Source organism: Euprymna scolopes, chromosome 2, assembly GCF_053919585.1.
Source record: "Euprymna scolopes isolate OS-2025 chromosome 2, ASM5391958v1, whole genome shotgun sequence".
Classification (NCBI taxonomy): domain Eukaryota; kingdom Metazoa; phylum Mollusca; class Cephalopoda; order Sepiida; family Sepiolidae; genus Euprymna; species Euprymna scolopes.
This window is the reverse complement of record NC_136483.1, coordinates 141,415,805-141,442,415: the sequence shown is the minus strand read 5'-3', so window position 1 is coordinate 141,442,415 and position 26,611 is coordinate 141,415,805. Positions and strand designations below refer to the sequence as shown.

General features: G+C 35.1%; 1 protein-coding gene across 1 annotated transcript in view; it reads left to right on the top strand.

The window, feature by feature from the left end:
- LOC145296781 (C-1-tetrahydrofolate synthase, cytoplasmic-like) overlaps nt 1–26,611 on the top strand; it is a 193,298-nt gene that overhangs the window by 71,106 nt on the left and 95,581 nt on the right. Inside the window, exons 3-8 of the mRNA XM_080142848.1 lie at nt 7,548–7,655; nt 14,174–14,233; nt 17,564–17,640; nt 19,316–19,413; nt 21,848–21,984; nt 24,634–24,745. Of these exons, the coding sequence (XP_079998974.1) occupies nt 7,548–7,655; nt 14,174–14,233; nt 17,564–17,640; nt 19,316–19,413; nt 21,848–21,984; nt 24,634–24,745 (592 nt within the window). The remainder of the gene's footprint in view (nt 1–7,547; nt 7,656–14,173; nt 14,234–17,563; nt 17,641–19,315; nt 19,414–21,847; nt 21,985–24,633; nt 24,746–26,611) is intronic.

The window sequence follows — 26,611 nt, the reverse complement described above, 5'->3', positions numbered from 1 at the left end:
TTGTTGAATACTCTGAACACGCACTGACATACTGTTCATAAGTACTCAATTTCCGTCTCTTCACGTCTTCATTGCTGGTGGCCTGGAGGAAAGACGCTAGCCTGTTAATTCAAGGGTCGCTTCGAATCTCCGGATCAGCAATAATTATCACTTCCCACACTGATGCAAAAGCATGAAAACTGTAGGTCTAAAAATTGTTAATATCTATTTAAAAATATATATATTTTAGTGGTCTGGCAGGAGAGACAACCGAAGCAGTAAAATTTGAAGCTGCCAGGACACTATATATACAAATGTAGACAAATTTGGGCATATTTTATTGGTTTGAAATTATAGGTGCCTTTTTCCAATTGTCATAAAATTATAACTATAGAATAGTATTATAATCTTCAAAAACGCCTCCAAATTTTCATGTAGCTTCATCCCATAGAACAAAAGATATGAGCATTTCAATATTCAATTTGGTTGCAAAGTGTGTCCATATATATATATATATATATATATATATATATATATATATATATATATGAATGAATGGAAATGTATAAAAAAGAATACGAAAAGTAGAAAAGCTTATAACTTTTCTTTATTCATTTTCAATTGGTGACGTGCAGGAATACAAAATAATATTATGAAAAAAAAATTAAAAAACTTTTTTTACAAAAAACTTTTTAAAAACTTTTTTCGACCGATCCTTCAGTCTTCATCGGTGGTTGTATATATATATATATATATATATATATATATATATATATATATATATATATAACCACCGTTTTTTGGCAATTCTTTTAAGTTCCAAATCTCAGCGACTATTGATTAGAATTTAACAAATGAAGGCTCGTTGGAAAGGTAATGGCCTGAATCATGTAATGAGCTATATTTGCCCATAACGTTGCACTTGAAGGGGATCATCCATCATCCAGATCCTATTTTTGGCACTTTTTATAGCCATAAAATGTTTCAATCATAGTCATTTGTTTTCATAGTTTTTCATATGAATTACAAAATATCTAATATTTCCCCAAACCCTCTGGCCTTGATGGAGGGAAGACTAAAATCTGCTGCTATGGTTTCACATGATTTGAAATAAAAGCAAGGGGAGTCTTAATTCCAAATATTTCTCACATGTTATATCTCCCCTCTTTGGTTTTCATACATGAAGTAAATTTCAGTGTACAATGACTATTTGATACTGGAGATATTCGTAATCATATCCTATTTCCAAAAGAGGGGAGAGATAACATATGAGAAATATTTGGAATCAAGTCTCCCCTTGCTGTTATTTTAGATCATTTGAAACCATAGCAGCAAGTTTTAGTCTCCCCTCCATCGAAGCCAGAGGTTTTGGGGAAATATATATAAAATTACCTGAAATTTTAAAATACTTTCAGATTACAACTTGCATAATACTGTAAAATTAAAGTCTATATAAATATTAGTATCAATATTTATAAGACAATCCCGATCAGATAAAGAAGCTCAATATACGCATCTTAATATTATCATGTGTTATGGATTGTTTTATATGCTTTACTTTGGATTTTTAAAAAGTCTCCAATTGATTCTGGATTATACCTTTCTTCGTTGCATTGGATTTTACGATTGTGCCTATATTTTTCTGCATTTACACCCTGGAATATTCTTTTTTTTTTTTTTTTTCGTCGTTTAGGCTTTTCATCCAAGCTTTTAGTTTTTCAATTTATGCAATAAGCAGCAAAAAATTATAACCATTTATAAAATTTATTTTGCTAAAAACATTTTCTCTAATGAGATGAACCATTTGTTGAAACTCATAGATTAAGGAAAATACTTTAAAGTTTTATATTTCTTGTTAAATAATAAATTTCTAGTTAATTTTTAATTTACTGAATTTAATTTTAAATTTTCATTTTTATATATATATATATATATATATATATATATATATATGTATGTGTGTGCATATCTATATATCTATAAAAATGAAATTCCGTCAATTTTCAGTCTACAGACTCGAGATTTGACACAAAGGGTATTGAGAATCAGAAAAATCTTTTTAATCAGTTTTCGACCAGAAATTTGGGGCTCTCAAGGGGTTAAAGTTCAACAATTTGACCTTTGAAAGCTCTACCAAACTCCTCTGCCAATTTTGGGTCTGAACACTTGAAATTTTAGATGTAGGTTACTTGGACATGGATCAAACTTTTAATAAAATAGAATAAATGTTATGGGGTCAAAATTGAGGTCAAAGTTAAAAAAATTTGACTTCTGCGATCTCTACCAACTTACTCAGCCAATTTTTGGTTTAAACATTTGAAATTTTACATAAAGTGTATTTAGACATAGGGCAAGCCTTTTTATCGGTTTTTTGACTGAAAATTTGCCTGCCAAGGAGTGAAAGTTTGAAAGATTTGACCTTTGGGGTCTCTAGCAAACTATTCAGTCATTTGAAATTTTATATAAAGGGTAATCAGACATGCAGAATGTTTTTTTCATGAGTTTTTGGGCGAAAATTTAGCTGCCAAGAGGTCAAAGTTTACAGAATTAACCTTTGCAGACTTTACCAAACTCCTCCGCCAATTTTGGGTTTAAACACTTGAAATTTTGGATGTAGGTTACCTGGACATGAGTCAAACTTTTTAATATATATATATATATATATATATATATATATATATATATATGCATATAAAGTTATGAATAATACATAGAGCCCGAGCTGAACTGCTAGTATATATATATATATATATATAGTGATAGTGTGGGACTTATTTTTGAGAGACACTGGTTCACTTGAAGCACGAGATATATGTATCATGTCTGCATACGTCAATCATTCAAATAGGTCAATGTGACTATGTATATATTGACAGATGGCCACAAAAAAATAGTTTAATCTCTTCTCCACCCACTTAACTTGTCGTTTTACTTAATGGGATTTGAAATATTCTATGAGGACTACAAAATTTTATCATTCTTCCCCTCCCACCATCACCACCCCAAAGAATCCTGATATATTTTTTATTAATCACTAGCTCTACCTACCCAGCGTTGCCGAGAGTCCAAAACAAACAAACAAAAAAAAAAAAAAATTCTACAGCATGTATGAATAAATAATATCTGAGTTAAAAAACTATAATGTTGGATGCCAAAGTGATAATGAAATGGTCCATCAAAAACTGAACTTTTACAGAAATGAATAAAGATATGGTTATTGGAATCTAATCTTCTACTATATATACATACATATATATATATATATATATATATATATATATATATATATAGTGGACCCCCGACCTACGAGATTAATTCATTTTCGGATAAAGCTCGTATCTTGAATTAAAATGGCACCATTAAGGAGACGTAGTGAAACATGACACACTCGACCATCTAGCAGTTGCATCTGGAAACTCGAAATTTGGATTTTTGCTCGTATGTAGGGGAGAATTTTTGCTCTGAAGATATCTCGAATTTTTCGTAACTCGGGTAACTCGTATGTTGTAGGTCCACTGTATATAATATATATATATATATATATATATATATATATATATATATATATATATAAACGCGTCTTTTAGAGGTGGTGAATGTTAAATTGACAACTCCATTTTCTATAATTACAGATTTGGCAACTATCGATTATTTTGAGTTCAGTTTTGTTTGGCAATTCATTATGGAAAGACTGGAAGAAAGAGACAGAAATTTTGACTGCTATATCACCACAATGAATACATTTCTAACAATGTCACTATACAATGAAGCAACTACTCGGAGACCTTATATTTAATCCTAACCCTCATCTAAATATTGCTACACTTGGACTCCATTGTAGTGGCATCATTAGATGGCTATGTAAAAATAAAAAATAAAAAAAAAAGGAAAATTTCACATGCGGTTAGATTAAGCAAATGGATGAAATTTCCATTCAAAGTCAAAGTTAGAGTTTGATCTAGATGTCAGTGTATGATGTTAGACAGAAAGTCCAAAATGGTGAAGGAAAGAGAAAGAATTTCCTCTTTGGCCTGCAACCAAACTGTGTTCTGATGCATTTTTTTTTTTCAAGGCTTCATCTTTGTTTATTTTATTTTGTTACTGTTAAGTTTTGAGACATTGTGTTGAACAAAGATGGCGGCATAGTTCAGATCAGTAACCAAAATGGCGACCAAGAATCAAATGCGGTCCGTGGCATAGTTAACCTCTTAAGTTTTAGATATTATGTTGAATAAAGATGGCAGCGTAGTTCAGATCAGTAACGAAGATGGCGGCGTAGTTCAGATCAGTAACCAAGATAATGGCGAAGAATTAAATGCGGTCTGTGACGTAGCAAACGGCGAACTGATTGAATCCAAAATTCGACAATTTTTATAATAATTTTGCGACGTTTTCATTGGTTGTTTAGCACAGCCGTTGGTTGTAAAAATGATTGGCGAATCCATTCGTCTCATACCCCCATCACAAGTCAAAAACATTTTACAGTTACATTATTGCAACTGATGGAGATGCAGAAATTCTGGCTGCTACATTACTACTGTGTTCACATTTAGACGTCAGCTGGGTATTTACCAAATGGGCATTGCTTATACTACAGTGAGAAAGGGGTAAAATTTAAGTAGTGCTGTTATTGTCTGTGATTGTGTGATACCATTGATGTTAGGAAGTAAAAAAGAAGAAAACAAAGTATAACAAAAAAAGATGAAATAGGTCTATCAGGAGAACTAAGGTATAGTAATAAATAGGGTTGGTTGAAAGACAAAGGTATCAGAAGTTGTTCCTTAATGCACACAAAGGAGCTGAGGTGGGGTTGTAATCAATGTGTGGCAGATGATGGGAACAAAAGGACCTGAGATATATTTAGAATTAATTTTAAGATTGCCAATGAGTTTTATGACAGTTTTTACGACTCTTGGAAGAGGTTTGTGGAATCTTGGATGTGACAATTGACAACAGACACCGTTGAGAACAGTTGCCAATTAAAGGGGAATCCAGATCGTGGCTTGGATCAGATCCGGAGAGCTTTGGGAGATCAAGATGAGCTGACATTCACTGACAAACTTGACCTTAACAGAAAAACTAAGGTATGGAAGTTAACACTTAAAGGGTAGTTTCCCATGATAATGTCACGCACACACATCCAGAGTGCAACTGATATATATAGGATGTATCAGAGTTTGTAGTTTGTTTTATTTTTTTTTTATACTTGTGAACCCAATCTTCTGTTGAATGGAGACCACATGGTATCACAACTGTTCCACCTGTATATGCTGCCATCTTTAATTGACACAGCATAGAACAGATAAGTTGTAAATTAAAACACAATAGGAATTCACAGTTCGGTTCTTTATCAAAATTCCAGACCAGGTTGTTAAATTATTCATCTCCTTCCCACAGTGAAATGATGTGACACAAGAGTCAGAAAATGGGATATGAAAAGCCAGCATCCTAGAGGAAGAGCTCTCTAGCCTTTAAAAACTGCCTGGCCAACATTGTTAATACACTCCTCAATAGGAGAAGACGAAGCCTGGGAGAGTTGACCTCCTAGAACTGCACAGAACCAGAGACATACATCTGTTGGGCGTATAGTTAAATCAATCAACCTGAAACAAAATACTTAACAAGCATAAATTACGTATAATAACTAACTAAATGGAGCCCAAGTACAAATATAAACATTTATTAACACATTAACAAATGCAATACGGACAATTAAGACAACTTAACATAGCAATACAAATGTTCATAACTCACTCACTGGGTGGAGACCTTTATCATTTATAGGATGGATATGTTCCGCCAATGTAAGGCTTGTATCTAACATGGAGGATAAGTGTACTCTACCCTGTGAGGTTACATGCTTTCTCTCATGTGGGTTTTGACCCACCGTACTGGAGAAGGTGCTTTCTTGAAGCCCTCATCAACTATCTACTTACGAAGCCAAGGGAAATGACTCATTTTCCCTAATTCCCCATTACATCATTTAACAGGAAACAAGCCATCTCAACAATGGCCGAGACTCTGCTGGCTTTTGTGCCAAGAGAAAAACCCTCAACTGATGGTTAAAACCATCTGTACGATCATAAATTGCAAGTAGAATTTATATCAATCTCCTCCCTCTTTCCTCTAGGCCTTTCAGTGTACAAGAAGATTTCTGTCACTGAATTTTAGCTTGGGAAATAAACTTCCCTTTCATGACGTCATAACAACACAAAACCTACTACCCCCCCCCTTTCTTTCCCCTCCATGCCCATAATATACAACAATTATTCCAAATGATAACCTTTGGAAACAATGGTTAGGTCATCTATATATATAAAAGCGAAAATGTGTGTATGTATGTATGTTTGTGTCAAGTCATGTCATATGCTACTGGTACCATGTAACCCAGTACTACCTGCCTCATGGTCGGGTCACCGGCGACTAAACTGGTTCCCCCACCAGACTTGTTTGGTGAGGAGGGCGGCTAGTCTCCCTGGAGGATTAAAAACAAGACCTTCCAAAGGGCGAATGAACTCTTTTTCTGGGTCAATGGCCAACTAGCACCGTGTATATTTGTGTGTGTGTGTGTGTGTGTGTATATGTGTATTGGGGTGGAGAGGGCTCCCGTAAGCCGTGGTGAAGGCAACCTTTCTAGGAGGAGCAAATCTCTGATTTAAAAAACCATAAAGCGGGAGACCAGTACCCGCATTAAGCTGGTCTGCAGTTTAATTTGTTGCTGGCTATCTTGCTCTTGCTTGTTGCTGGATCTCAACATTTTGAACCGAGAGAGAGACTTAGCTGTCGTACAAAGCTAAGACTCTGTAACATCATCTTTGTATAGATACTCCCTCAGGTATTTGGGCTCATGGATTTTAAATGTCTGAGGGAGTGGCACTCGTCTGACAAGACGTTGCAATCATCATGTATGCTTTTTGTGTATGTCTAGAAGAGGCTTTTTTTGCCGTGATTCTCGGTTAGTTCGCTCTTTCTTAAAACTTTTTATATGCTGTCTAAATAATAATATCTATGACTAAGGAACTCTGGTCGCAGCTATCTTTAATTTACCCGACTTTTACAAGCTATTTTCGAGATATTTTTTTATCATCGCATAGTGGGGAAAACAGAATCTGGCTTCCATGGCAAAACTAGGTCAAACATCACGACTTAACGTTGTCGCACCTATTAATTTCGCTTTATAAATATCAACTTAACACACTTATTTATTCATCTATTCCCGTGGTCGAGATGGTTAGGTTGCAGATTTATTTTTCCATTTCCTTTCGACTTCCGCGTCAAAGGTTCGGGGTTCAAGCCTACCTTTCTACTAAAACTTTTTTTTTCTTTTACACCTCCAAACACCCGGCCAACGTTTTTTTTTTAAACAGGGTCGTTTTGGTCTACCCCCCCCCCAACACACACACCTCCAAACACCAAGGCAACGCCAGGTACCCCCGGCTAGTATATGCTGAAAGTTAAAATGTCAGCTTGATGGCGTTGATGTTAGTTGATGTCATTTACAGCCATTTTTCTTTTTTTTTTTTTTTTTAAAACAATTGTTAGCATTATCATTTTCTATCTTTTCGCAGGTCGGTCATCGAGAGGATACCAATGTGAAGCACAAGTTAAAAGCCGCCGCCGAGGTTGGAATTCAGACCATTCTTGCAGACTTGCCAAAATCTTCAACTCAAGAGGATGTAAGTGTTTGAGGTTTTCTATTTTCCAGTGTTAAAGAGTATCGGGGTGGGGGTGAAAAATATCAAACTGTGATTAGTCAAGCAGATCATATGTAAAAAGTAGTGTTTAATCAGTTTCGGAGAGACATGAGGCTAACATATAAGTGGCCATGTGGAACCCCATTCTCCATGGTAAAATTCTTCCTTTGAACACATCACACATTCAACTTGTTAGATTGTTTATTGAATTTAATTGATAAAATTCAATATAATCTATGCTAGTCTATAATATAAATCTCACCTGTCTGTTTAAATGTATGTATGTATGTATGTATGTTTGTATGTCTGCCTAAAACTTTCAGCAAAGGCAACGGATTTTCATGAGATTGGTATTGTTTTGAAGCTCGACCTTTTGGATAACAAATATCGAAAAATTGGCTAAAAACTTTAATTCCTGGGCAGTTTTCTACAAGGAGGGTCGGTTTTTATTTTTTATTTTTTTTTTTTTTACATTGCCATTTTTGCAAGTCAAAATGATTTTACTTAATTTCAATGTTCTGAACTTCCGGTTGCGTCATGGAGTAGAGGTAAGACGTCAGGTTTTTTTTCACTTTCTCTACCGCCTTCGTGTCATGGGTTCGAGCCTGCCTGCATACTACCATTTTTTTTTTTTTTTTTTTTTTTTTTTTGCTGAACACACACTTCCAAACACCCGGATAACATCAGGCACCCAGAAAAAAATCTGTGTTTGTTTGTGCGTGTGTGTGTTTGTATGTCTGATAAAAACTTTTGACAGATGCGTCAAAACCTGACGAAACCTGTATTTTTTTAAAATTTCAAACTTTCGAACGACAAATATCGAAAAATTGGGTAAAAACATTAATTCCTTCACCCTCAACTGGGAACTTTTCACAGATATTTTAGCAAATCATTCACTCTTTTTGATTGACTAGCCTTAATTTTGACGTTCGCCACTTCTGGTTTTGCAATGGACGCAACGGCAAAGACGTCACATTTTTTTTCAATGTTCTTTTCCTCCTTCGCAGTATGGGTTCGAGCCTGCCTGCCTGCCTACTACCACTTTTTTATTTTTTTGCTCAACCAACACCCCTACACACACACCTCCAAACGCCTGGGCAACGCCGGGCACCCAGACTAGTATATATAATAAATCCAATATTTCTATATTAAGGAGTACCAAAAAATAGAAATATAAGAAATCATTTTTGAAATCAAATTCTATGCTATAAGATTTATTTTCAATAAAAAAAAATATATAAATCAAATATTTTGGCCAACTCAGGGCTTCATCAGTCATAGACATTGCTTTTATATTCACTGCCAAACTATAACACTGATCTCTCCTTGTGTCAAATGGAAATTGATTTTAATGTCTTGAATTTGAGTAGAGAAATGCTCGATCCGCGTATATAGATCCAATATTTCTACATCAAGGATCACCATAGAAAGAAAAAAAAATCATTTTTGTAACCAAATTCAATGTTGGAGTTTTTTTTGTTTTTTTTTTTTTTTCCAATAAATGCAAACGATATAAAAACAACAACAACTACAAAAAATAAATCTTTTAGTTTAAAAAATTTCTCATATTTTTTATGCTGTTCCAAAGATTTACTGTTTGTTGAACATAATTCATTTTTTTTTTCTTTCTTTGTATGAATCTGGGGGCAAGGTTCAGTGAGTGTGAAGCCCATTCAGGATCGCACCTCTACCAATGAGACGATCTTCAAAATATCACTTCCTATATCATTGAATATAATGGATGTAATGAAGCACTCGGTTTCCATTTGGTCTCAAAGAAACTTCCCGGTTTAATAGTGACAGCTCATGAAGTTTGCAACCAATGACTACTTGAACAAAGTTATCCAATAACCTAGAGAGCATCTCCCACATGGAGTGGATCTTCAAAGAAAGAACTGTGTATCCCTGAACCATGCAAGAACCAAGATTGGAAGGACAGCCAACAATTTCCACTATTGGGGATCTGCAACAACAAGCAATTCTATTGTAAAAATCTCAGACAGACAATGAAACAGATCCTCAGTGACTGTAGTGATGGACTAACTTATACTGACCAAGATTTGATAAACTGTTATGATAAACTATTATATTATCAAGATTTGATAAACTGTTATATTATCAAGATTTGATAAACTGTTATGATAAACTGTTATATTATCAAGATTTGATAAACTGTTATGATAAACTGTTATATTATCAAGATTTGATAAACTATTATGATAAACTGTTATATTATCGAGATTTGATAAACTGTTACCTTGATGACCAACGATGAATCAAGTATGAGCTTGATACTGATATGACACTTATTGTTAGTATTTTAATTGTGCCTCACAATTTGAAGCAAATTGAAACAAAGCCACCATTCACCCATGCATGGAGTATTGTTGCTGCATCTGGGCTGGTGCATCTACCACTAGTCTCTCCCTCTTAGATAAGGTCCAAAAAAGAGTCTCCAACCTTATAAGTCCCTCACTATCAACCAAACTCCAACCCTTACCTCATTGCAGCAATGTTGCATCACTATGCCTGTTTTACAGGCATTTTAATGGAATTGACAAACTTACAGCGCTTGTGCCCCCTTGAAGAAAATACCTCCGACTAACCCGACAAGTAACAAAATCTCACCCCTTCACTTAAAAGATTCCCCAGATGCCGGAATGTCTTGTATTCTAATAGTTTCTTCCCTTGAATTACTAGACCGTGGAATTCCCTCCCTGTCTCCTTCTTCCCTGATTGGACTGACATGCAGAAGTTTCAGTGTACTGTGAACAGACATCTCGCTTCTCAAGTGTCCCTGTAGATATAGTCCAAAATAATAGCTCCTTATGTCTAATGGCACTGTGTGCTTTGTTTAAGATGAATGAGAGTTAAAAAAAAAAAATGGTGAAAAAATAAAAATTTGATAAATCAGTCCTGTGCGAGCTTGGTAACTAAATGTCTGTTTCTGAAATCGGTCGCTATTTTCTGAAAAACTTGACAACTTTGCAGCTTAAGTGACAGACAGGCAGACAAATAATCGTCAATTATATAGATTTCAGAAAGAGTTAATCTTCTCAGCTGTTTTTTTTTTCCTGATGGTAAATATCAACCCCTTCACCTCCATGACTAGCTGCGGTTGTGTCATGGATGATTGAGTCTTCTGTCACGGCTGTTACATCATCAATTATAACAAAGAAATCCCTGTTCAAATCGAACGCGACTGTTTCATAAAATCCGCATTGAGTGATATTTATTTACTTTTTGAAATGGGGGGGGTCAGATTTGTGTTAATCCATGAAAGATTAGCAGGATTAGGCTAAGCCAGTAAGATTAGACAAATGGTTTAGTGTAATTATGGTATTTCAACATAGGTGCAGTTTGTCAGTTCTATGATAATGGTTGCAAGAGTGGGAGGGAGTGTGAAGGGGCCACCTTAGAAGTTTGATATAGTTTCTCTCATTTTGAGAGGGGCTAGGTGGCTGTATTTAATTTGAGTTTAAAAAGATGTTTTATACTATGAAAACACAGCAACAAGCAGGAAATCACGAGTTGTCTTCCCTTGCAATCACTAGAGCTTGACTAATGTAAACAACTGTTTTTTAATTGTGAGTTTTGTTTTTATCTATCTTCCTCCCATGCCAGGAAGATTAGACACAAGGTCAGGAAACTGGTACTTGAAGAGCCAATATCCTAGAGGAGAAGCATTCTGATCGAAGAAAAAATTGCCTGAGCAGCCCCATTGGCATTACCTGATAAGAATCCTTTAGGCGATTAGCATGGTCCAAAATAGTACCCCTTGATGTCCAAGTGGCGATATGCCTTGTTAGGGATGAACGCGAGTAAAAAAAGAAAACTAAAAATAAACCCTTCTCAAAGAACAGGAAGGTTAAACCTGGCAAGGTCGTTCTTCTGGAACCGCAGATGACCATATCTGACTGACATAATAAGCCATCTTTAAAAAATGGCCTAGATTTCATTGATTGGCACGAACTAACCACAGAGGGTTGCACTGATGAGTTTTGTTGGATTTGGGGAAAAATTTAATGTGTGTCCTTTTAGATATTTGTGAAAAGTGCAAGTTTTGCCAGCCCCCACCCTTTTTTTGAGGAGGAGGGGTATTGTTTAATCCTTATGGTTTTCTCTGTGGTTGCCAATACCCGTTTCTTGTAAATCTTTTCATATGAATCAGTATGTTAATTTTTTAACCTGATTGATTCTGTCGTTGCTCCCTGTTGAAATGTTTTTGATGGATACTGAGGTTTTACTACCGCCATCTTTGTTCAACGGAATGGCTCAATGCTTAACACTCCCCTCCAATCCTTTTTATTATTAAAATCAGATACTCTCAAAACCAAACAAAGACCACAAGAAAAATAAACTATAACAGTGTAAACATGTGCTTGGTTGCATGTTTTTCGTGATGCATGCTAATGGCAGTCATTGCAGAAGATAGATGTCCAGCCAAGGTAAAAAGTGTGTGGGTGGGTCACAGAGAATTAAAAATATCTGGTTGGAGTCAAGCTACCCAAGAAATGTTTTTTATTTAACTTCATTAAATGGGATTCAAGATGAGGCCACCCCACTTGAGAAAAATAATGTTGATGATTATCTGCAAATATGCCCTTTCAATTGACACTATCTAATTGTTATCTCTGGTCTTGAGTAATCAACTTTTGGGTGGTCGAATGTTGAACATTGACATAGGCCAGAATCTAAGATTTCTGGTCAGGGGTGAAAGGATTCCAAAAGACGTAAAGGGAAGGCAGTTAGAGCTGACCCTTTGTGCAGGATACAGGCAGTAATTTTTTTCTGAGGGCTGGTGGTCAGTTGAGTCAGTGTGTCTCTCTTGGCAAAGTGGATCCTTAGGGCTCTTAACTAAAGGATTGTATTGATTGGATTTGGATTCTGGTTTGGTCAGGCAAAAATCATGTTTTGCAAGTCTGCTATTCAACCTATGGAAAAGAGTACTATTTTAATGTTCAAGAAAAAAAAAAAAAAAAAAACTTCCTTAATTGTTTTTAATCTGGAGTTGTGAGTTTTGTTCGGAATGAAAATTCCTTTATTGTAAAACTGATTGAATTGAATAATAATTTTGGCAAGCACAATGAGTAGGACGATCACGGCCTGTGCAGTGAACACACATACAAATGTTCCTAATAGTTAAGTGGTGCATTACTCCTTACTGCTTTATTCATTAAAGGTTTGTGGAATAAGGAAAATCCTGAAATGAACATCCAAAAATATCTATATATATGTAACTCATGAAGAAATTAAGTATTATCTCCAAGAGATAATTCCTTAATCTCTGAGAACAAACTGAACTAAAATGAAAAAAAAAAAAAATAGAAGAGAATATTTGAATGACTGCTAGACATGATCTTCCAGTGTTTTCAGTCTTTCTGTACAAGGGTTTACCTCAGAACTAAATCTTGACCAAATTTCCCTTATAAAACTTACCATATCTGTCTGTCTCCATTGTTTTTTCAAACTGCATCTTCTCTGAGATGAAAGGTTGCAGAGCGGTGCGAGGCAGGTCATATGATTGCATTTTTGTGGACCGTTTTATTATGGGGTTTTAGCTGGTAAAAATAGTTGCTAAGGGGTCCAAATTGAAAAAAATTACACTTGGTAAGCATAAGTCAATTTAAAGTTCTCTGGCACACATGTGCAAATCTATATACATTTATATGTTAACATTAGTCCATTTTTAGTTATTTCTTATCCAACTGACAATAGCTCAAATGGTAATGACTCAGGTTGAAGTACTATAAATTTTGGTTTCAGTTTTGATTCTAATTGCTAGCACCCAAGTCATATATATATATATATATATATATATATATATATATATATATATATTTTACTTTTGAAACCACTACTATATATTTGGTACAATATAATATGTAATAATTATTAGTGTTTAAATAAAATAAACTTAGACACTCATAGTATGCCATCCAAAATAAAATGGTCCTCTGAACATGGCTAAGCACAGAATCATACGAAGAAAGTAATGATGTATAATATCCTAGTAATGTTACCACATGTAGCTGGATATTCCACGAGACCAGATAAATTCTGGTTTTGGAATCTGGCAAAATCAAATAAAGACCACAAGAAAAATAAATTATAATACTCATGGCAACACTTTGAAGAGCATTAATCATCAAGATCCCTCTGGTCAACACTTTCAAAAACTGATTGAATGCAGACTCTCTAAAAAGTTATAGACTCCTGACTTCCTCCTGACTCCTTTAAAACTTATCAGTTTCCCTCACCTTCAAAAGTGACTGACTCTTGGCCTCTCAACTTCCTCAAAGGTGTCAGACTCTCGACTCTTTGAAAAGTTGCTGGTTTCATCTCTTTCAAAAGTGACAAATTTCTGATTTTTTTCACCCCCAAGTGACTGACTCCAGACGTGACTAATTCCCAACTTTGACTCCTCACATATTATTTTGCATTGCAAGGGATGTTTGTATTTGTTGTTTCCATCAATATAACAATTCTTTCCATTTCAGGTCATCCAGAAAATCGAAGAACTCAATGAAAACAACAGTATCCATGGAATTATTGTTCAGGTAAAGATTACTTTTGACTTTATTCATCCCCTCACCCTGCCCCGTCTTCTCCTTACAAACTTAACAAAAATTTAAATTCATACCTCTCAATGATTTTTAACCAAAATCGACACAATTGTGATACAATTACACTGGGAAACACCGTTTTAGTTTTGTTCCATCTAAGTTTTGAACTAACTTGCGGCCTCTGAATGTAAAAATGTATTATATTATAAGCTAGAGTTATGTCCCTTTGAAAAAAGGGCTAACAAAGGGAATTTCTACATCTTCTTGCCAACATGAGATCTTGAAGAATTCTGTATATTATAACATTTATGACATGATTAAAATTTTATAATCAAGTTCTAAAATCTAGTTTTGTATATGTATCAATTTTTTCGATTTTATGACATGACAAAAATCACCGAAAAGTTAAAAATTGAACTCCGCATAATTTATGTTAAAAATCATTATTGCTGTGCTATCGATCTTTATAAGTTTTATAGAATACTTGTCTCATTATGCTTGAAGAATTCAAGTGAGGTGACCCACTTAACTTTGCAAAAAAAATGTTGACTTTTTTATAAAGTAGTTAGAGACTAAAAATTCATATTTCAATTGATTTTTGCATGAATCTATTATATAAAAACCAATTGTTTGTTTGTGTGGGTGTCCACCTAAAAGTCAGAAACCACACAAGAAAAAACCCCATAAAGATGATAAATTCTTTTTCAGCATTGCCTTGGACATAATATTAGACATTTTTTAAATTTTTTTATATCCATTAATTTAAGAGTTATCAGAAAAAAACATTGTCATTATGAGAGGTTGATATTTTAGAGCACTATTTTTTTTTTTTAATTTTGTAGTTTTTTTTTTTTTTTTTTAAACCTTTGGTGTGAAATAGTATTTGTGATATAGTGAGAGGGTGATAGAGGGAAAGAAAAGGAGAGAGAGAGAGAGAGAGAGAGGTTTAAGAAAAAGATGTTAGATGCTTTTTAACTCTTTTATTTTGTTGTCCATACACCTAGGCAATGCCGGGTAGCCATGCTATTCTATCATATAAAGGAAAATCAAATTTTCTATCTGTGTTTGTGTGTTAGATTTTTAGAGAGTTGAGTTGGTGCTTTTCGGGCACTCCCTAATAAAATAATTAATTCAACACAAGCTACTGAATAAACGAACAAACAACTTAGTAAAACTTAACAAGGAAAAGGTTTATTGAAGCAAGTCAGGGTAAGATGCCAAAAAGATATAACTCGGATAAAACTTGTCTGCCTTTGCCCGGTAGTTATTCCCAAGTGAGAATTGTTGATAGTGGTGTAGGCAGAGAGAGAGTGAGAGTGAGGGAGGAAACAGGTCCACTCTCTTTGGCGTCTGGCTGGAAAAGGAGGAGTTTTTCTCGTCCGGAACGGAAGCAGTTAGAGTTCCTTAGCGGGTAAGGAAGGTCCCTGTGCTATGCCTCTGATTGGTCAGTATGTGCCATATCGCACAGTCAGGGGAGGCACTGATGCACAAGGAAAGAGTTCTATTTGTTTCTGCTACAGATTCCTTGTCATCATCATTATAATCATCATCGTAATCATCGGTTTAAATGTTGGCATGTGTAGGACACTTTAAGAAATCAACTTCCACAGTAACCTATCTCTGACCGGGTCTTTATTTATCCGCCCCCCCCAGCTCTACGTTTTATCATTTTTCTCCTTAGCTTTTCCCTGTAAACAAAACTTTCTACTTCAACTGTTCTACATTTGTTGATTCAAGAACTGTCATCCATTCTTTGATATGTAATAATGTTTGTGATAGAACGACGAGGGGAGGGTGTGAGAGAGAGAGAGAGAAACTGGGGTGAAAGAGAGAGAGGTGACAAAGAGAAGAAAACAGATAGATTGATAGAGAAAAGTAGAAACAAGTAAAAAAAAAAAAAAAAAAAAAAAGCGACGTTACACACACTTTTTAACTCTTTTATTTTGTCAGCCGTGTTTCCAGGCAGTGTCACATGACCATACACATAATAAACATAAAATTGATGCGCACAACTAACAAATAGTCATTTCTTGCCTTTGGCCCACTATGCATTTCATGCACTTAGAATTTGCTTTCATATTAGCAGCTTTTATAACTGACAGGCTAAAAGTACGAGGGACGTTCCAAAAGTAATGCCTCCTATTTTTATTCCACCTGAATGAATCAGAGGGAATTGCAGTGCAAATATTGATGGTACGAGACTCTAAGATAGCAACCCTTGCCATGGACATGTGTCAGAAGAAGAGATGCATCATTGAATTTTTCCATGCAGAAAAAAATTGAACCGATCAATATTCACTGGAGCCCATTGAGCATTTACAAAGCCGATGCAGTTGATGTCAACACAGTTAGGAGATGGGTTTATCGATTTCAGAGTGGTGACAGAGACGTGAGTGATAAAATGCACTCCGGACTTTTATGACTAAAGCATCATAAGAGAATTGCATTGAGAATCGTGGTAGTGACTATGTAGAAATATAAATTTCAGAATAAAAAAGAATGCTTGTTTTAAAGGTACTACTGTCTTTGTAGCTCTTCAACATTTTAGTTTTTGAGATATAAAATAGGAAGACTTACTTTTAGAATGGCCCTCATATGTATCTGTATCCTTCATTATTATGAAGGATAAATATGATGTCATACGAGAAAATTATTTTGCATTGAAGTTACTTAAGTTTATCATATTTTTTTAGTTGTTTGATAGTTAAAATTTGAAACAAATTTTTCTTGAAGCTGTTAAACTTACGTTTGAAATAAGATTTTCATATGCCTGTCAAGCTTAAGTTTAAAATGGCGTTTTTTTTTAGCCTGTCAAATTTAAGTTTTAATTTTTTAGACTGTGCAGATTTAAGTTTCAAATAACATTTTTTTAGCCTGTCAAATTTAAGTTTTAAATAACAATTTTTTAGCCTGTCAAATTTAAGTTTTAAATAACAATTTTTTAGCCTGTCAAATTTAAGTTTCAAATAACAATTTTTTAGCCTGTCAAATTTAAGTTTTAAATAACAATTTTTTAGCCTGTCAAATTTAAGTTTCAAATAACAATTTTTTAGCCTGTCAAATTTAAGTTTTAAATAACAATTTTTTAGCCTGTCAAATTTAAGTTTCAAATAACAATTTTTTAGCCTGTCAAATTTAAGTTTTAAATAACAATCTTTTAGCCTGTCAAATTTAAGTTTTAAATAGCATTTTCTTCAGTAGATGTGCTTAATTATTATTTATTTATACTCATTTCTTTTCTATTCTGTCATCTGTCAAGGAATTCCTCATTACAATTCCCAAATGTCTCCACTGTTTTTCATTGATAACTTTTATTCCCAACAGTCACCGATTGAGTCGACCAATGACATCAATGAACAGGAAGTTATGAATTGTATTTCAACATCGAAGGATGTTGACGGGTGAGTTAACATTCTTCTTTTTTTCTTTATAGAATTAACTGTAAAGGATGAGTGTTGCATCTTGTATATCAGGTATGCACCCTATCGTGGATTTCTAGAACACTCAGTCATTTCGTTTTTTTACAAAAATAGGAATCATGGGCCGCAATCTGAAAGTTGCCTCTGATCGTTTTAAGAACACAGCTCAATATGTGTCAAGCTGGATTTGGTTTAGAGTGAAAAGACTTCAGCATGAACAGGCGTTATAATTTCTCCTTGTTGATCTTCTTTTTTTTTAATATCCTGCCCAATGGCAAAAGCTGCTTGGTAGCATCAAGAGTGGCAATACCAATTTGAGCTACTGAAACTGTGTTATCACCCTGGTTGGTGGCTGATGAGGGTAGGGTATTGCACATGCTTTTGCATGTTTTGTGTGTGTGTATATATATATATATATATATATATATATATATATATATATACAGTTCTGTTCAATCTTGATAGACTATGAATAGCCACTGTAGGGTTCCTGCACGTGAAGTTGTTGTGGTAAGAATTGTGCAAAGTTCAACCACACCTCTCCTGTTTTAATTCCAGTTGCAAGTATATATATAAGTTCAAAACAACTAGAAACAATGCTGGGATAAGTGGAGAGCATAAACAGTGCCTAGTATTCCCAAATAGTCACTCATCTGGTACTAGCCAGGCTCTCTGTTGCTTAACTGATGATCTGGTGAGAACCAGTTTGTCAACGTTATTATGCTATATAGTCAGATCATCTTATGGGGTTCATTGGATAGGATGGCTGCAATAATATGTATATGTGTGTGTGTGTATGTGTGTACTCCAACCTCTGTCTTATCATCACAGTGTTTCATTAAAGTGCTTGAAAAACAAGCACCTTAATGAAATATGCTCTGATGAACTCGTAGCACTAGTGCCCCTTTGACGTAAATACCTCTGAGTAACTCAAAGCAGCAAAACTCTCATGCTTCACTTTTTTATTTTTTTTATTACATTTTCACCCCAAACAAGGCATGTTGCTACTTTGATGTAGGGGGATACTATCAGGGATATAAGCTACAGGGGTACTATGTAGGGAGTTTGGCAGCAAGATGTCGGTTCACGTTACACTTGAACTTATGCATGTCAGTACAGTTGGGGAAGCAGGAACCCGGAAGGGAATTCCAAAGTCTAGCGGTTCTGGGGAAGAAACTAATGGAGTAGAAGGCTCTCTTACATCTAGGGGTCTCTAATGTGAAGGGGTGGGATTTAGTTGCTTGTCGGGTTTGTCAAGGGTATTTACGTTGAGGGGGTACAAGTGCTTGCAGTTCATCAGCACAAGCACCGTTAAAGTACTTGTAGAACAGGCAGAGGGATGCAACATTTTTTCACTGTAGAGATCTACCGATCCCGGACAGCCTTTTACTGTGATTATTTCTTCCCATAAACTGTTAAACTTTGGCATTTTCTCCGTTTCCATCTTCCCTGATTGTACTAACATGCAAAAATTTGAATGTAAACAGACAACCCGCTGCTCAACTCCCTACTAAGAATGTCCCTGCAGGCATGGTCCTTAATTTCCGGCAGCCGCTTTATGCTTCTGTAGCCATGTGTCTTGTTTTTGTTAAAAAAAAAAAAAATATCTATCAGTTTTGAGTTTATTACTTTTCTATTTTTGGTTTTTGTTTTACAGGAGGAATTCTGAAAATGTATCCAAACTTTTTGTTGGAGATTTGAATGGAATTATTCCATCCATTGTCCGAGCAGTTCTCGAGTTGATCACTAGAACAAGTAAGTGATCGATTTCATGAGTGTCGTCTGGGAATCAATAAAATGTAACATGAAATTAGAAACCTGTTCAGCTTCACCTTTTCCTATTTTTCCCGTTTATAAAAACAATGCTTACAAGAAAATGGAAATTTTTATAAACCATCATTGGTCTATGCATAGAGTATGGGGTTTTATAAATGGGCTGGTGCATCAACTGTTGGGGGTCTCTCCTTCCTAGACAGGGTACAAAAAAGAGTATCTGACTAAATACATCCTGCACTGTCTGCCAAATTCCGGCCCCTGTCCCATCGCCACAACATTGTATCCTTGTGCTTGTTTTTTAAATACTTCAACAGAATGTGCTCCGCAAACTTACTGCATTTGTATCCCTTCAATGAAAATACTCTTGACCGACTTGATTAACAGCAAAATCCCCCCCTCCCTCCCTCCCTTCACTGTAGAGGTCCCCAGATGTTGGAAAACTTTCTTCTGTAACAGCTTCTTTCTTTTGGCTGCTTTTTGTTTTGGAATTCTTTTTTTTTTTTCTTTTTTTTTTTAATTACATTTTCACCCCAAACAAGGCACATTGCCACTTTGCTGTAGAGGGCTACTATCAGGGACATAAGCTACAGGGGTACTATGTAGGGAGTTGGGCAGCAAGATGTCGGTGGTTCATGTTACACTTGAACTTCTGCATGTCAGTACAGTTGGGGAAGCAGGAACCCGGAAGGGAATTCCAAAGTCTAGCGGTTCTGGGGAAGAAACTACTGGAGTAGATGGCTCTCTTACATCTAGGGATCTCAACTGTGAAGGGGTGGGATTTTGCTGTTTGTTGGGTTTGTCGAGAGTATTTATGTCTAGGGGGTACAAGTGCTTGGGTATTTATGTCTGGGGGGTACACATACTCGTCGGAGCATTCACCGTTAAAGTACTTGTAGAACAGGCAGAGGGATGCTACATTTCATCGATGGGACAGAGGCTGAAGCTTAGATGACAATTCAGGACCTATGAGGTTGGCAACTCTCTTTTGAACCCTATCGAGGAGTGAGAGACTAGTAGCAGATGCACCAGCCCAAATATGACAATACTCCATACATGGGCGAATGGTGACCTTATAGAGGTACAGGATACTTTCAGGCATTAGTAGCTTTCTAGCACGGTAGAGAGAACCTACCTTTTTTGCAGCGGTCCTGGAAATGCTCTCAATGTAATTGTTCCAACTCCTGTTTCCTGTAAACGTTAGGCTGAGGAGTTTAAAAGATGTGCTTTCAGATAAAGAGTCTTTGGCCATAGCTGTTGGTGGTAGAGAAGGTTTCTTGTAGTTATCGAAGGAAACAAGTTTGCTTCCCTCTTTGCTTCTTGGTTCTTCGACTGAACTAACATGCAGAAATTTGAATGTAATGTAAACAAGCATCTTGCTGCACAACTCCCCATTTTGAATGTTCCCTTTAAACTCACATTCACTAGGAGAAGGATATCACATGATCAGTGCGTTTGATTGAAATTAAAAAATGAAAAATTTATTTAACAACAGCAAATGATAGGTGATCAATAAAATGTCCTTTTTTGTAACCAATATGCAACTATCAGGAACTTTCATTGGATGCCCTGCTGGCTTGACAGACTAAGAGCAGACTCTGGGTGTTTTGTTGAATAGTGGCAATGGGGAGACGCTTGTAAAGCCAATTCATGATGATCCTCGGTGTAGCACATTAATAGACCATGACTGTTGAGGAAGTCCTGTTATTGTGGCCTATTGCTCCACTCATGTCCACAACGATTGGTTATAACATAAATCTATCGAAGAGCATCATATTTTAATCACTTACAAATGTCTGCTGATGTTTAGTCATACGTTTTTCTATGAATCAAATGGTTATTGTTGGCATTCATTTCTCTGATATGTGTCTAGTTAGAATTATATATATTAGAAAAGCATGAGGGTACTTACGGGAGGGAACACGTGAAGGTTGTCAACATCAATTCCCTATTGATGCTGCTACATATCCAAGATTTGTCACTAATTCTATTACTGATAAGAGCTCAAAAATGTTCTAACAAGTCACATCCTATGTTAGTGACTTGTTGTTTGCAAAGGGAAACACTGTTATTTGCAATCCCCTCTGTCGAGACTAACTTCTTTAAAGATCAATGAGAATCCAATGGTGTCTAAGAATTGTCAGACAATTCTGAGAATGTTGTATTTTGGAAATGTACTTCTTGTACAAAAAAGGGTGTGGAATCCATATACGTACACCGGCTGACCACAGTTACACCTAGGGATACTGCATACTTTCAAACCTTGTGTGCAGGGCGAATTTGAAGCAATCATTTTCGACTAGGTTCCCAACGGCCAATGATTCCTGATGTGCTGTGTGTTGGATTTAAATTTAAAATAAAAGCAGATTCAATGAAAATTTAAGTTATTTTTTTTTTACTGCATCTTTCTTTTCAGATGTGACGATTTCTGGCAAAAATGCTGTGATTATTGGTCGTGACAACCTGGTCGGAACGCCGCTGTCGCTTCTGCTCACCTGGAAGAATGCCACCGTCACTCATTGCCATTCGCACACAGAGAACTTGCAGAGCATCGTAAGTAAATTTGTATATACAAATGACACATCAGTGTGGTTAGATATAACAAGTGCGTCAACGCCGATATTTGAAATAACATTTCAATAAACATTTATTAAAAATGTTTGATGATCTTAAATGGACAAATGTTACATAGTGGGAGCGAAAGAGAAATGATACCACATTGGTTCTTCACATGTTTGTGCTTGGCCGTTCAACAATTTTTTTTATTTATTTTTTTTTTTTACATGGTAGTCACCACTTATCAAGGCCCGGAGGCCACTCGGAGATAAGGGTTATTGCGTGTACAGTAATCTATAGGATAGTATCGTAGTAATCGTTAGTAATGCAGAGTGTCTTACTTAAGGGGGCGATTTATCAGGAATTTGTTTATGTTGGACTTGAAGACATCCAAGTTGTAGTCAGGTGGGAAACAGGCAAACGGAAAAGAGTTCCACAGGCATGCAGTTCTAAGAAAGAAGCTTTGTTCATGGAATCTACGCTTTGATTTAGGCACAGATAAAGAATGGGGAAAATTATTGACAGTGGTTTCAGCTAGACGGGTGTTTATCATGAAAGATTGGCGAGGGGGCTACCAGAGATTGGAGCTCAGACGAGCACTTCCCATGGAAATAATGATAAAACAATGACAAGCTCGCAATGTTGCAGGGAAGTGAAAAGGGCATCCCCCATGAAGCTATGATGCATACCCGCTGCAGTTGTGGCCAGTTAAATAAAGATTTTGGACATATGTGTTTGACTTTCATGTTCTTCTCATCATTGCTCTTTCCCTGCATGCGTCCGTCTCTTTGCATCACTGATCAAACAATCATCTTGCACAAAAACACAAAGAGGTAACTGGCAGCTTAAATGCTTTTTCTGGAGAGAAATAATGTTCTTCAAAAGCGGGGAGAGACAGAATTGATTATTCTTACAAAAAAAAAAGGATTAGTTTGAAATTCTCTTTCCTTTGTAATACATAACTAAACGTTTTTTATTTCTTCCTAAGTGTTCTTTGATTGACAGCTCGTCCAAAGTTCACTCAGATTCTATATTGTTAGTGCACGGCTGTTCTGTTTGCCTCCCAAACGTCAACTACTCCAAATCACTGTTACAAATTCAAATTGGTTGAACACGTGATCCAACCTCTTACATCCTCTGCATCTGTACTAACTTGTTTTGTCTAGATAGTTAACCTTTGACTTTTATTTCCTGACTTCACTGGATTTCTGAGTATGTTTCGTTCGCCGCTTTATTGTACTGAAAATGTACTTAAATGACACACTTTCAAGATTTATACTAGTTGAGCTAATCTCTACATACTGGTGTAGGAGGCCATAATATATAACACAAACAGCCGGTCACATCCACAATGAAAAAGGAAAAAACAAAATTATTTAGATAATCATCAATTTTTTTTTCTTTATTTGAAGACTTTCTCAAGATGATTTATTTGAAGAAACAACATCCAAATACAATATTTGAAATATTTGATGCTTTGTGACATGAAAATAAAATGTATTAGAATTCACAAAATATGATGTGATTATCGACATGAGAATTGTTTTTGTTCTTTTTTTTTCAAATGAACCAAAATGTGTGATGCATTTATAAAATGGAATGAACATGTTCTTTTTTTGTTTTTTTTGTTTTTTTTATTTTGTTTTTTAAATATCAATTTTTATGTACAAAGTTTTGTTGACAATGTAAAATAGCTAGCTGGGATCGAAATTTAAATTCTGTTCAGTTAGTAATACATTTAATGAATCTGTTGTCAACCAAAATAAAAAAACAAAACATTTTGATTAAAATTTGTCATTTCATCCTTGCATTTGTACTTTAAACTGAAAATTCAACATTTTAGAAACGTTTTGTATTTGTTTATTGCTAAAATTGAATTTTCAATGATTGTAAAAAAATGTTTAATATAAAATAACTCTAACTAATAACAGTAAAAAGACCAGCAAATCTATTGAATATCTCAGATGCAATGATGCCTTAACAATTAATTGTTACCTTCTGGGTGGCTGGATAGAGAAAAATGCATATGTGGCCAATTCTGGTGGTCAGCGTGGGTGACTGAAGAAGATGAGAAATTTAGGATTTTTAGTCAAGTGTAAATATCAAGGCTGACTGTTAAGGTGTTATATCAGCTCGGAGAGTGAGGAAATCGAGGCAAGCAGACAAATTTGAAAGATTGTACAACAGAGTTAGTTTTAGCTGAGATTCTAAATTTAACTCAGATGCGAGTCATAGTAGCAGGTCTACAATAACACGCAATGTATATATCTGTGTTTGTGTGTCTGCATTTTTACTTGCATGAATAAAAATTGTTAACCAGTGTTTACATCTTCAGCTGTATTCTAGGACAGATAATTGTTGTCTAGGACAGATGAAGAAGTCCATGGCATATGTATTTTTATTTTTCAGGAAGTGGGAGTCAACTACTGTTGTAGGACAACATGGTTATACAAGATAAAAAAAAATATTATTTAGTTAAACACTTCCACTTTAAGTTTCTTTTGTTTTTTTTAACCAATATTTTATTGTTAGTTAGAAATTGATTGTATAGTTATGATTTTGATTAAAATTTTGTTTATTTTGTTGGAATGGGTGGAGGTTTTTATTTGTTCTTTATGATGTACATTTTATGTTTTTCAATACCAGACGAAGAATGCTGATATTCTTGTGGTCAATTCTGGCAAGCCTCACATGGTTCGAGGGAGCTGGATTAAATCAGGGGCTGTGGTTATTGATTGTGGGACGAACCTCATCTCAGGTAAAAAATATCAACTTCACCTTATATCTATTATTTACAGTTTTTCTTAGGATTATTATCTTAGCCAATGTTTATATATATATATATATATATATTAAGTAATGTGATTTATAATTTAAAAGTTTTAAAATTTTTAAAATTTAAAAATCAAAATTTAATTAAATTAAAAATCAGTTTCATAAGAAGGAACAACAACAAAGTCAATTATCTGTACGATCGTTTCGGAAATCCGTGCTTTTTATTTGTGGTATACATGAAGTCACGTAGAATAATTATACATAGTTTTTTTGGTAAGCACGGTCTCCTCATCAGCAAATTTAGAAGGATTTCTATTGAATTGAAAAGACACCAAAAATAAACCTAGCATTAAAAGTAAGGCAGATGAATCTGAAAAATTGAAGTAAAAGGTTTGGATATAAAATTTATAAGAAAATTAATAAGGAAATTGGTATAGGTTAGAGATAGAAATGAGTAGAAAAAATATATATATTTTTGAATTTACATAATAAATTTGATTTAAAAATATATATATATATATAATTACCTTTTGGTTTTCATTTTTTTGAAATCAGGAACTGTATTTAAAGTAGTCATTTAGATGTTTGCTATAGCTTTTTATTTTATTGAATGATGAATTTTAAAAGGGCGACGCTCGTGCAGTAAATTGTTTCCGTTAGCGTATTTTGATTTAGAGACGCCACAGTTAATATCTATAGAGAGAGAGTTTTTTTTTTTTTTTTTTTTTTTTATATATATATATATATATATATATATATATATACACAGGGTGGAACGATAAAAGTGTCACCCTAAAGAAAACAATACTACAGCTTTATTTTAAAACTTATTGAAAAAATCAATTCAGTAATTGTCTGTACTTTTTTTGATATAGTTTTCTAGATTAAAAAACTCCCAAGACATATATATATATATATAAATCAATTCAGGTAACTTGATTATGTAGTAGAGCTGACATCTATTCAATGTTGCCGCCTTTAGCCTTAATCACCATCTCGATATGGAACTGAGAGCATGTCTTTTCCACAAGTGCCAGTGGGAGCTCGGCAAATACTCAGCGAATGGTGGCGATCAGGCTGGCTTTGGTGTTGTGAGAGGTCATGTTGGTGATGTTCTCAATGTATGATCAAACAAAGTAATCCAGCGTGTTCAGGTCGGAGAAGGAGGAGGAGTCAGTGAGAGAAGGGTACAAAGTCGTAGCACTCCTGAAGCCAAGCCTGGGTCTCTTTGGACTTGTGGAGCAGCGCTGAGTCCTGCTGCCACACCCAGGGTCTGCCAGCAGCCACCTGATTGCACGAGGGGATTACCACACTCTTCAGCACATCCGAGTGTACTTTAGTGTTGACTTTCAAACCGATTTTGAAGATGTGAGGTGGCATGATGTGACCCTCACTTGAAACCAAACCAAAGACTATAACCGTGGCTGGAAACTTTTTCATTACTCTGGGCACATTCCTGTTATTCGTGGCAATCCAGTGATGCATTTTGAGGGTGCTGGCAATGGTCCTGTTGTCATAACTTGGATCGGTAGAGAGCATAAGTTGTACAGTGGTGCATCTCCAATCTCGCTCGTTGAACATTGTGTCACTTTCAAACATGATAGCTCTTGGGTTTGTACACAACTAGCCAACTCGTAGATGGTTTGCAGCAAAAAAAGAAAACCGGTTTTCATCAAATGGAAATAGTCATATCTTTTCTAGGGCGACAATTTTATTATTCCACCATATATATATATATATATATATATATATATATATATATATATATATATATATATATATATATATATATATAATGTGTGTATATATTATAAATGATGATTCCTGGAAACTCAGAACTATTGTGAAT